General features: G+C 36.0%; 2 protein-coding genes and 1 non-coding gene across 4 annotated transcripts in view; 2 read left to right on the top strand and 1 right to left on the bottom strand.

Moving 5' to 3' along the window:
• The window catches only part of ADGRL2 (adhesion G protein-coupled receptor L2), a 388,797-nt gene that overhangs the window by 127,875 nt on the left and 248,406 nt on the right, over positions 1-12,516 (top strand). The window lies entirely within an intron of this gene.
• The window catches only part of LOC125097376 (translation initiation factor IF-2-like), a 69,702-nt gene continuing 58,301 nt past the window's right edge, over positions 1,116-12,516 (bottom strand). The window contains exon 5 of the mRNA XM_047724927.1: positions 1,116-1,308. Coding sequence (XP_047580883.1) covers positions 1,233-1,308 — 76 coding nt within the window. The 3' untranslated portion in view covers positions 1,116-1,232. The remainder of the gene's footprint in view (positions 1,309-12,516) is intronic.
• LOC125099493 (U6 spliceosomal RNA) lies at positions 11,711-11,816 on the top strand. Its single transcript, XR_007127218.1, has one exon. It is a non-coding gene; the product is annotated as a U6 spliceosomal RNA (small nuclear RNA).

Genomic DNA, 12,516 nt, shown 5'->3' with positions numbered 1-12,516 from the left:
TGATAACTGAATTGGTGATTAAAAATACACTATAAGCTTAGCACCTTCATAAAATTCCCAAAGCTCTTTACAAAAGCAATAAAACAATGAACTAAAATAACAGCTGTGCTAATCATAAGCTAGTTAAAAAAGATAACACTTAGGAGTTTAGGCTTTTTTCAAGCCCATAAATTAAAAGATGCAAAGTTTCATGCTCATGAAGGCTATTTTTAGAATTTGCAAATGGAAGATGATTGAATAGGTAACTTAATATACAAGTGTAATGGCTCTTAAGTTGAAATGGGGTAAAATATCATGTATATGTCTTAAGAATTTTATTTTTACTTTAATAACCAAAACTGTCAATTAACCATTCTTTTTTAGCATTCAATTTGCAAAAGGAAAAGGTAGATCACAAGAAAACAATCATTTTTTATCTAAATCCTCTATACCTTTTAGATTTCATAATAACCATACTATTCATTATGATGGTCTGAGATACTACAGAATTTTAATTGTCAGGTACTTGACTATATTCACTGTATTTCACTTAATTTAGCTACAAAATCAAGCAGGATTTCAGTAAAGTGGCACTACCATCTGTATTAAGTAGTATCTGAGCAGGAGGGAAGTGAGCTTCCTCATTGTAAGGCGACTGCAAACAAGGGATTCATGAGCACATGGTAAGAAGATGGATTCCAAATGATGAATCCCTAAATTCTACCTCTGAAACTAGTAATACAATGTATGTTAATATGAAAAACTAAAAAATAAACACTGTACGGAAGGTGAAAAACAGAAAAAAGTCAGTTTCTTTGTATAAACTGCTAGACCCCTAAAGAAACAATAAAAGGGGGGCACCTGGTGGCTCAGTCGGTTAAGTTTCTGCCTTCGGCTCAGGTTGTGATCCCAAGGTCCTGGGATAGAGCGCTGATTGGGGCACCCTCCTCAGCAGGAAGTCTGTTTTTCCCTCTTCCTTTTCCCCTCCTCCTTGCTTCTGCTCTCTCTCTCTCTCTTTGATTAAATAAATAAATTAATTAATTAATTAAAAAAAAAAAAAGAAAACAGGCCACTCATTAATTTTATGTATTATATTAGTTTATGAGGTCAGCCTAACAAAATATCACAGACTAAGTGGCTTAAACAATAGAAATTTATTTTCTCAGAGTTCTAGAGGCTGCAGCTGCAAGCTCAAGGTGTCAGAAGGTTGGCCTTCTGAAGTCTTTTTCCTTGGCTTCACAAATAGCCACTTTTTACTGTGTCCTCACACAGAGCATGCTTTCCTCTATGCATGTGCATTCCCGGTGTCTCTCGTTGTGTCCAAATTTCCTGTTATAAAAACACAAGTCAGACTAGATTAGGGCTCACACTAATGGCCTCATTTTAATGTGATTACCTCTTTAAAGGCCCTACCTACCAAATGCAGTCATATTCTGAGGTATTGGGGTTTAGAGTTTCAACATATGAACATGGAGGGATACAATTCAGCTAACCACAGATTTTATAGTAGAGCAAACTATGTTCCTTCAATTGATATGTCCACTTGGAACCTCTCAGTGTGACCTTATTTGGAATAAGGATCTTTGCAAATGTAATTAAGGGAAAGATCTCCAAATGAGATCATTCCGAATTAGGTTGGGCCCCAAAGCCAATGACATATGTCCTTAGAAGTAACAGAAGAGAAGACACACAGGGATACAGAGAGGAAGGTCACGTGAAAAGAGAGGCAGAGACTGGAGTGTTGTGTCTACAGGTCAATGATTACCAAAGGTTGCCGGCAGCCATAAAAGCAAGGAGAGAAAGATGGAAAGGATTCTCCCCGAGAGTCTCCAAAAGAAACCAGCTATGCCAACAGCTTAATTTTGGATTTATTTATTTATTTATTTATTTTTTTAAAGATTTTATTTATTTATTTGACAGAGATCACAAGTAGGCAGAGAGGCAGGCAGAAAGAGAGAGAGAGAGAGGAGGAAGTAGGCTCCCTGCTGAGCAGGGAGCCCGATGTGGGGCTCGATCCCAGGACCCTGGGATCATGACCTGAGCTGAAGGCAGAGGCTTTAACCCACTGAGCCACCCAGGTGCCCCTATTTATTTATTTTACCTCCAGAAGTGAAAGAATAAATTTCTGTTGTTGAAGCCACTCAGCTTGCAATAATCTGTTGCAACAGCCACGGGAAATGAATACAGATATTGGTATAGGGAAATAATGAAACTACCATGTACTGATGACTTCCATGTACAAGGCCCTATCCTATAGATATATCATCCCTTAAATCCTCTTATCATCTATGTGAGATAGGTACAATTTCACCCATTTTACAATGAGGACACTGAGGCTTAAAGAGGTGTAAGTAAACTTCTCAGGGAGGCACAGACAGTAAATGTCAAAGCCAGAATTCAAACTGATATCGGTTTGACTCGGTCTTGTGGTCATTCCATTATGGTGCATCAAACTGACGGATTAAAAGTAACTTGGAGCTATAGTGAATTAAAGATTTTGTGCTGAAAGGGCTCAATTTATTGAGTTTAGGCAGTGACCCATGGAGGCAGTTACAGAGAAAGGCAAGATGCAGGCCGAAGACATATCATAGGGAATTGATATTGATAGGGACTATTGTAGGGAAAGCCTTGTCCCAGCATCATCCCAAAACTAAGGTAGAGGAATGAGGTCCCCTTCTCTTCCAACCATGCTATGTCAGTTGGGGTTCCTATGCTTTATTACCTCCCTCAAGGCTCTGCTGAACTCAGTATCACCTGCAGTTCACTATTGGGCAGGAATAGGCTCTTCCTTGATATGGCCATATTCAGTTTGCCATCTTGACTTTCTCTTTATACCCAGATCTTTGTGCTTAGTAACCTCCGTCTGATTCCTAGCCGTTTCTTCAGTTTTCTGGACTCTGCATATCATGAACGGAGTAGAAGTGGTCACTGAGAACAAATTTATCAGGAATAAAGATTGAGGTAGAAGCTGGAGTTTTATGTGCGCATTCTTGCACCATCTATTTACAAGATTTTGTTCTTCTCCAATAATATCCTGGAGAAAACTCCCTCAATTCCCATCCCTCACCCGGGTTCCAGCTGATGACTTCTGTCATGTTGATGGAGCTCAGTTTTTCTAATTTGTAAGTCTGAACCATTAAACAGGAAATATTTCCATGGCTCAGATATTTTCATATATTTAGATACTTTGAGTCCAGAGAATATGTTGATGTTCCATTTCTTCGAGAGTAGGATGATGTGAACAAACAGGAACAGAAGTTGACTAAACAGCAAGCAGGATACTAGCCATTGAGCTTCTATAGTCATCCTGGCAAGTGGAACCTTTCACGTGTGGCCTTTAAAATTAAAACAATGTATATCTGTTTGTATTTATAGTCGTAAAACTAGATGTCCAAATTCCACAACCCCAAATATGTTTACCCTGTAAAATATTATTGTTCAAATTATCAAACTGTCCTTTGATTCACTGGATATAACGAAAGCCTTGAAAACAAACTGAAACCCAGGTTAGAATTCAAAATTTGAAACTGTCTGGTAAGACAGATCATGGTAGCCTCAGAACGAATTATAAATAAATAGTGATGTCATAAACAAGTTCTGTGTATCCTACAATGCAGAAAATGTATCAGTGTTGCCAAAGTTTGTCTTTAGGGTGTCATACAATTTAGCAGGATCTGGATTTAGGTCAAGATTGAATGCTAAGCTACGTTACAAACAATATATCAACCAATGTCTCCCTTAACCAACCAAGGCCCTAATTCTCAGGACTAGAAGAATGACAGATTCTCTGAGATAGCCCTCATTCTTCTATAGTAGTTTCTAATATGAGAGTCAGCAGCTGTTGAAGAAGCTGTTCAGTCTCAGTCTGGTTCTCCATCAAAAGTGATAGCCCAACACAAGGAAGGTCAATGAAAATGCGGAGTGGAAAATGAAACCTTTCCACACATTCCTAGACGTAATTCTACAAGCTTAGGAACCTAGAACTAAAAGTAAGAGATTAGTGTTCACTATCAGAACCATAGAGAAAAAGTAGATAGGCTAGGCACAAAGGGGTTGCCATAGTAGCTACAGATGCAAAATGGACCCCACCAAGTACAGTGGACTATGCTTGCTCTGTTATCTAGCAGTTTGACCTTTCCCCATTCTACACAGTGAGCCTGAGAGGTGGTTATGTCTTTTCTACCCCTGTTTTTCTGATGCAGTCTGGTATTCTAACACCTGTGTTTTTGACCTCATTTTCCTGGTGCTCTCTTAGCCTTACCTCAGGCCCTGACCTCTGTGTTCTTTAGCTAGCACCCTTAACCTGGTGACCTAAGGGATCATTTCTCTAGATTCTATCTTCACAACAATTAACCTGGTTAGAGAGCTGTAGCCAGCAGGGCTTAGGGCTACTGCTGTCACGTCTTCCACTGGGTGCTTTTCTATACCTGCTGCCCCAGGGACCAGTGGCCTAGTGTCCTCCTGATAATGCTGGTGTTTTACTTCTGGAATAATCAGGCCAAGAGAAAGAGCTTCACCCAAAAACAAGAAAGCAAAACAACAACAAAAGCTTTTGTGCTGGCAACTGTAGACAAGGTAGTCTATTCAGCATGATTCAACCTGGCAAAGTAAGCCTGGCAGACAGAAAACAAAACAAAACAAAACAAAACAAAACCACAACTTCATACAACAAGAGTTGAATTAATTAACTCAGTTACCCTAGGACAACCTTACTGGCTGAGAGGGCAGGTTCTCAAGTCAGGGTTCCATCCCTGGCTCTCCCACTTGCTGCATAAGCTTAGACAAATTTTTTAACTGATTAGTGCCTCAGTTTACCCATCCATCTGTGAAATGAGGATAGATGTGTTGGGAGCCTGAAAATGAAATCATTTATGTAAATATCTTCAAAAGTGTGGCACATATGTAGTGCTCAAAAAATTATGAGTGCTTTGATAGAGTCCTTCGACCTATTTCCTTTACCTTAGACACAAAACCATGAGCTCACTCGAGAAAATGCCCTGGCCCGAAACACTGAGAAGGAGACAGCATAAGGCCTTGTTAACTGTTTATATTAGGGCAGAATATAAACTAATTTCTTTCTACCCCAACCCAGCCCTGTGGGCTGAGAAAAATCAAAAAAGAGCCTAAACTGTTCATGATGAACAATAAATATTGATTGATACATAAAGCAGGTAAGTGAAGTGGGGGATATGCACGTCCACGGGGGCCCTATAAATATGAAGCTTAGACTCACCCACCTGCCTACCAAGCAAATCTCCATGACACTACCAGTGTTTCTTAACAGGGGAACTCTTGGGGTGAAGTCACTTTAAAGAAAAGAGTGTAGTTCATGTGTTTTTCTTCCAAATAATTTTCTCACAAAATTCTTATTATGCGGTTTCCATCCATTTAAACAAGGGTTTATTAAATGCTACTGAATACATAGCACTCTTGGATACATATCCACTTTAAAGGGTTATTTGAATCAGAACAAAGCACAGTGAGTTTCTGGCATCCTTGAATATGATTTCTGGTCTATTTAATAGCCACGTCTGAAGTGGCATCTTATTTTTGAGCTCTGAGTAGTTGTCATTCACACAATATAGCTTAAAAATCTTTTTCTTTCTTTTCTTTTCTTTTTTCACTTTTTGTTATTTTGTGAGCCTAAGTCAAACTCTTTGGCTTGGCAGTATTTCTTTTACAACTTCAATGCCTTTTGGTCTGAATGACTGCACTGAAAAATCCTAACAAAGTTGAGACAAGCGCATGATTATTCAGACACAGATATGGAGTCCAGACATACACAGGGAAATAATTCTAAAGTTTTAAGCCCCCATAGTGCTTACTGTTCATACTGTACAGACTTGCCACTTGGCACTCCAGCCAACATTCACATTTAGTATTTGAAAGTAAAACCACTTGGTGGGCTTTCTCCTCTATATCCCCTCCCTGGATGAGCTATCTAGAGGATCAGCTGCCATGAACAGAAGTAGGGAGCTTTTGAGAGGAGACAGGCATGCAATACAGCAAAAGGGATGAAAGAGGTTCAGATCTCAAAGACAGTAATAGAGAAGGAGGGTCAAAACCTGCAAGTTGAGTGTGGAGAAGCAAAGTGATGGATTATAGAACAGAATGGAGAAAGACATGGGTAAAGGTTTCTATTACCACAGAAAGAAAGGCTTCAAATGGGAAAAAAATATATTATAAACTGGAGTGTTATGTTTTCAGTACACGGAATGGTCTTACCCCCCTTTTGTGTATTATAGGCTAGAGGCTAATCTCAGGTGAAGATGAGACAAGGGAATTCTAAGAGAAGTGACAGGTTATAGGATCAGGGTAAAGAAAATTACAGTGAAATGAAGAAGAGTGAAGCCAAAATAGATACAGGAAATGGGAAAAAAAGGAATCAGTGATAAAGAAAAGCGTATTATAAGGAAAAGAAAAGCATACAAAAATAATTTTATGCTTTCCTTTGAATTTAGGGTCATCTTACTTTTAGAAAACAGACCTTTGGGGCAGTATATTTTAACAATTTTGAGTACTAATCACTAAGATACTGAAACTTGACCGAGGGAGATGTAGTCTTTGAGTTTCAAGATCCATATCTTACAGAAACTTTAACATAGTAATGATCATACTCAGAACATGATAATTACATACATTTAATTAAATTTCATTGAGAATTACCCTTACTTCTCACAAGACTTGGGATCTTTTACATTTAAAATTTAAAGGTGCATGTGATGTATTGCATGGAGCACTGGGTATGGTGCATCAACAATGAATTTTGGAACACTGGAGAAAAAAATAAAATGAAATAGTTTGAGAAGAAAAAAAAGGAAAAAAAATAAATAAAAAAATAAAGGTGAGGGTGTCTGGGTGGCTCAGTGGGTTAAAGCCTCTGTCTTCGGCTCATGTCGTGATCCCGGCGTCCTGGGATCAAGACCCGCATTGGGCTCTCTGCTTCGGCGGGGATCCTGCTTCCCCCTCTCTCTCTGCCTGCCTCTCTGCCTACTAGTGCTCTCTGTTTGTCAAAAAAAAAAAAAAAAAAAAAAAAAAAAAGTCTTAAAAATAAATAAATAAATATAAATAAAGGTGCATGTGAAGTCTACACAAACCTACCCACGTTTTTTCTGAAAGCTAACACACTAATGCCCCTAACTGAATTCTCCTTAGAAGCTGCATTTTTCTAAGTAAGAGAAATCAACTGAAGACAGTTTTAAATACATCTAACCAAGAAGACTGCAATATTCAATCAAGTTAATATTATCAGTGTGGTGATTATTTGACTATCTTTGATATCAGAGCCATGCTTCAGAATTTCAAGATTCACTTCACTTTGAAAAATCAAAGTATACATGCTTTTGCCTACTGTAATATAAAATATACATATTAAAATTTTATCAAAAAATTGAACACACAAAAGGAGAGTGCACACTTTACCAAGGATTTTGACAAAAACTTAATTTGTTTTCAGATACCTTACTATCTATGAAATATGTAAAACATAAGCTAATGTGAATGTGGTATATACTATTTGTATGACAAAAGACTGCTGGTATACATTGGCATGAGAATTTTTAAAAGACAAAAGTATATATAATAATAATAATAAAAAAAAAATCAAACCAGGATCTGGAAAACCTATGTTTTAGCCTCAATCCTGCTTTTGTCTATAAGCTATGTCACTTGTTTAACTTTTCTCTCTCTTTTTTCTGTGACAAGCATCTTTTTTTGTTGTTAATTATGTTTTTATTGAAATATAGTTGACATACAACTTTTTCTCTCTTAAACTGGGAATAATATGTTCCCTACCTAGTTTGTTGAACATAGAAAAGTAGTTTTAAATGAAATCTATAAATACATATGAAACATTTCATTATTTAAGTGTAATTTCCTTAGGGGTCATAAACAACTTCACTCACTAAACATTTGTTATCCAACATATGGCTCTCTCTCTTTTCTTCAAATTATCACATCTTGGACTTTTCTTCTACTGGGAGAAAAGGCAAGAAAGGGGAGGAAGATATTAAACATTTTATTTTTCCAATCCATCACTTTATTACCATAATTTAATCTATTATAGTTGAAGCTTTTTTTTTTTAAGATTTTATTTATTTATTTAACAGACAGAGATCACAAGTAGGCAGAGAGGCAGGCAGAGAGAGAGAGAGGAGGAAGCAGGCTCCCTGCAGAGCAGAGAGCCTGATGCAGGGCTCGATCCCAGGACCCTGGGATCATGACCTGAGCTGAAGGCAGAGGCTTTAACCCACTGAGCCACCCAGGCACCCCTAATTGAAGCTTTTGAGGGAAATGATATTGAATTCAATACTTAAAAGCACGTGTTTGATGTCTTATGTGTATCTTTTGAATTTGAATTGTATCATGTGAAGAGTGAAGAATGAAAGCAAAGAATGCAACAAAAAATAGCTTATTCCATAAATGAATATGCCAGAAAGTAGATATTTTACTGTGTGGATCATTATTATCATCCCAGGCTCTAGTGTAGTAGAGAATCTGGGATATTTATTATATGAATGAATGTCTCTATCTTTGCAAGAAAAAAAAAAATTCCTATTCTTCATATACCTAATTATTTGCCATGGAGTCATTCTTACCACAAATTTTTCTCTGTCCCCACGTAATTGCTTTTCCTAGGGTTTCTAAATTGGGATTCGTTGGCATTTTATCAAATGTAGGACCTATAGTCATCCCTTAACTTGTTTGGCAAGTTCAGTGGTAACACATTTCTTCTACTTAATCAGGAGGTGAGGTTTCCAGAAGCATCTCAAAGATAGAAGGACAAGACTTAGAGAACTTAAAAAAAAAAAAAAAAAAAAAAAAAAAAGGCACTGTCCTTGCAAAAAGTGATGTAAAAGGTAAGGAGGTTAAGAGACAAAACTGAACAAATGAGTTTGGGGAGAAACCTAGCCTTTTACAGTGTAAAAGGAAACAGAAGTACTTTCCGCCAGCCTAATGAAGGGTTTTGAAATTGAGGGTCCTTAGAGGAAACCTGGAATTAGAACAAGTTAAAAAAGTAAAGAATGTAGGGAGTGAATGGAGAGGGCTTGTTTGTCTAGAGTTGGTGCCTTAATAGAAAAACGGCAGGCCAGCAGTAATGCTGCAGCTGATAAAATGGCATGTATAAGAATGGGGACAGGAAAGCACGGTGCTAATGACAGTTAGAGATTTTTTTTTTTTTAAAGGAGCACATGAACTAATCCAAAGGAGTTACTTAAAATTACAGTTTGCTCTTTTCTCTCTCTCTCTCAGAATTGTTTAAAGAGAAGAGGGAGAGGAAAAGGAAAGGTGTAATTTATAGGATGTACCTTAGGAACTATTATTAGAAGAATAAAAAAGAGAACTACTTGCAAATGTAAGTGCATTAAAAATGCAGTAATTAAAAGGTTCTACAAGAAAAAAGGAAAATCAGAGCTAACAGTCTTCTATTAACCTACTGTGATTTATAATTCACATTCTACTTTTTTCTTCTAGTACAAGTTCTCTGTTACTGTGTATAATAGCCACAGCAATTTTCTGTTGTGGTAACCCATATTGGTTGTAGTGAGTGGATCTTAATTTGTTTTTAATGTGCCTCTAGTTCATCAGCTTCAATTTCAGGGGGAAATTTCTCTGTGCTTCAAATAGCACCCAGTGTAGCTACTGTGTATTTGCAACTGATGTCTATTTTGGTAATACAGCAATTATCAGTAAATAAGAAGAAACAATGAAATGTGTTACAACATTGAAGGAAAGGACAAGGATAGATATAACTGGTGATGAAGTGTATTTATTCTGGGAAAACCTAGGTGGTATGTAAATGTTGGGAAGTGGGAAAGGATACATTAAAGATAAATCTAGAAAATAAAGTGAGAATAAGATAAATGCAAGGAGTGTGATGAATCATTTCCTAAGGAAATTAACCTAAATTCCTGATGGATAACCGGTTAAGCATTCTCTGAACACATGAAAGCACTTGTGTTTCTAAATGTTAAATTAAGATATGCTCAAAATTTCATAAGAAATCAATACCGATTAAAATGCTGAGCATGTTTGGCAATGTTCTAAAGATTACGAGCATTACCCACTTAAAATGCTTCTAAATAATATAGAGAACCATAAAGATACACTGTTACTGTTGCAGTTGAAATTTTTACAAGGAAACCACTAATGGAATTGAAATACTTCATTGGACTAGCACACCTAGCACATGTTGCTAAGAAAGATCTTCATGGCCTCATTGCAGTGCACCAAATGCTGCTCAAATGTGTCAAAGTGCCTAGCTTATTACAAGGACATTGACAAAAGTAGAGCAGAAGAGAAAAAAATAAGAAGAAGAAGAAGAAGAGCAACCTGATGTCTCTACTTAGTTTCTTCTTTCTTCTGCCATGTATGCTTTCTAAAATATCCCTCGTTCCAGCTCAAATTAAATCCCATGAAATTTTGTTTGAAGTTTATTGTGTGCTACTTGAGAAATGATAATGTTTCATCAATGTTTTTATGTTATCTCCAATAGCCCTTGCACCTCATCTGTCCCAAGGACATCATGGAAAATAATTTGAGGACAAACCAAAGTACTCTCGAACCTTAATCATTTGGCATTGAGTTGATAACAGAAAGGGCAGGATGGATGATTGCAGTCACCCTGTCGTTTTGGAGGGGAAACATCTCAGAGGAGAGTAAATATGATAGCCTTTTTATCTTGAAACCAAACCAAAGGCATCATTTCCTTGTAATCCTTGGTGATTGGAGAATGAAAGACCCAATATGACGGTAGAAAGAGAAGATTTTATATTAACAGCAGAAATAGTTTAACATTTTTAGCAATGTGAAATTTACAAAGTGCATAAGCAGATATAATCTCTTTTGATCTAACTCCCTGAGAGGCAGGTAGCGGTGTATCCACAGAAAAGTTGCTTGTTCTTTCTTAAATATCAGCTTTCTCAATTGTAAAGTGAGAAAAACAATGATTCTCCTTGGGCAAGTTACTTAACCCCTCTGTTCCTCAGTTTCTTCATTTGTAACATGAAACGATAGGATGAAGTTGAAATATAATTCTGCAGATATTCAACTGTTTTTCATCTACAGAAATTGCAATTTCATATGCTTCAACCTAATATTTGTAGTGTTGTTGTAAAGATGAATACACTTAAAGCAGGGCCAAGATCTTAGTACACACTCAGTGTTAATTTTATAAATATGATCTCACTTCATTCTTAAAACAGTTCTGTGACAGATAATTGGGTTCCACCTTTGGGTATAAATTTATGTGAAAAAACATATACTCTTTATGTATTTATAAGGGGGAGGAATGTAGCTTTACAACAAATACCACTACAACATAACCCTTTGTCCAGTGCTTTCTAGACTCCTTAATGTATATATATTGTATCAGTCAGCTAACAAGGTCTCTGAGCAGCTTTTCCCTCTCATCCAAATTTGCCATCCACTGGATATGTCACTAGTTTTGTAGTTGAGGTTTTAACAAATACTCCTGTGACTTTGTTTACCTTATAAAATGGCTTAAGGCCAAAAAAATGAGTAGCTTTATGCTCATCAACTTAGATAGGGGTATAAAAGCATGTCAGAGGAAATTTTTTAGTGGATTCAGGTATTGCTTGGTTAAAAAAAATAAAATGGAATTTATATAATATAATGTACAGGAAGAAATAAAATCAAAGTTCAGAGTTATTTGTTTGTATATTCTGATTATTTTGTGGAAAGTTTTTCCATTTTGGTTTTAATTTCTAAAATATCAGTCACAGTACATATACTAAAAATTGGAATGATACAGAGAAGATTAGCTTGGCACCTGCACAAAGGATGCCATGCAAATTCGTGAAGTGTCCCATATAAAAAAATTAAAAAATAAAATAAATAAAATAAAATACAAATTGTAAGGTCCTTGCCAGTGAACATTGTGCCTTTGCACATATGCATATAATATGTATACAATATGCATTATACATATGAAAATAAGTATATAATATGTATACTCAATTGGTACATATTAAAAAGGAATAATTCATTAAAATTGAAAGTATAGGATGCTAAATATTATGGAGACAAAATGAGTAAAAGAAATACATTTTTGAAACTGTTTAATCTGTATTTTATAAAATGCCTTTGAAAATGAACCAGAAAAATCACATGCATATTTTGTAAAGTATTCTCTACTGTGAATAAATATATTTTATAAAAGTCAAGGTATTATTATAGTTAACAAAACTTATTATTGGATTTTTTTTCCAATAATTTTAATAGTACAATAGTTATTTTGGGTCCCTTCTTCTCTGAGAATGAGTAAACAAATTCAACCTTGTACATTATTATTTATTTGAGAAATAATATAAAATACATCAGGAATTTTTTCATAAAATGTATTTTTGCACATATGCAAAGTCTAAATGATTGAGATAGAGACAAGTCTTTTGTGAACCTTACTGAAAAAACAAACATCAAAAGAGAAATATAATGTAGCTATTTCTCCTATCCTTCTTTTTTCTCAAATATAATCATTCGAGAGGATTATTATAATTTTTGAAAGAATCGAAACTA

The sequence above is a fragment of the Lutra lutra genome, chromosome 4, assembly GCF_902655055.1.
Source record: "Lutra lutra chromosome 4, mLutLut1.2, whole genome shotgun sequence".
Taxonomy (NCBI): Eukaryota; Metazoa; Chordata; class Mammalia; order Carnivora; family Mustelidae; genus Lutra; species Lutra lutra.
This window is presented reverse-complemented; position numbering and strand designations above follow the sequence as displayed.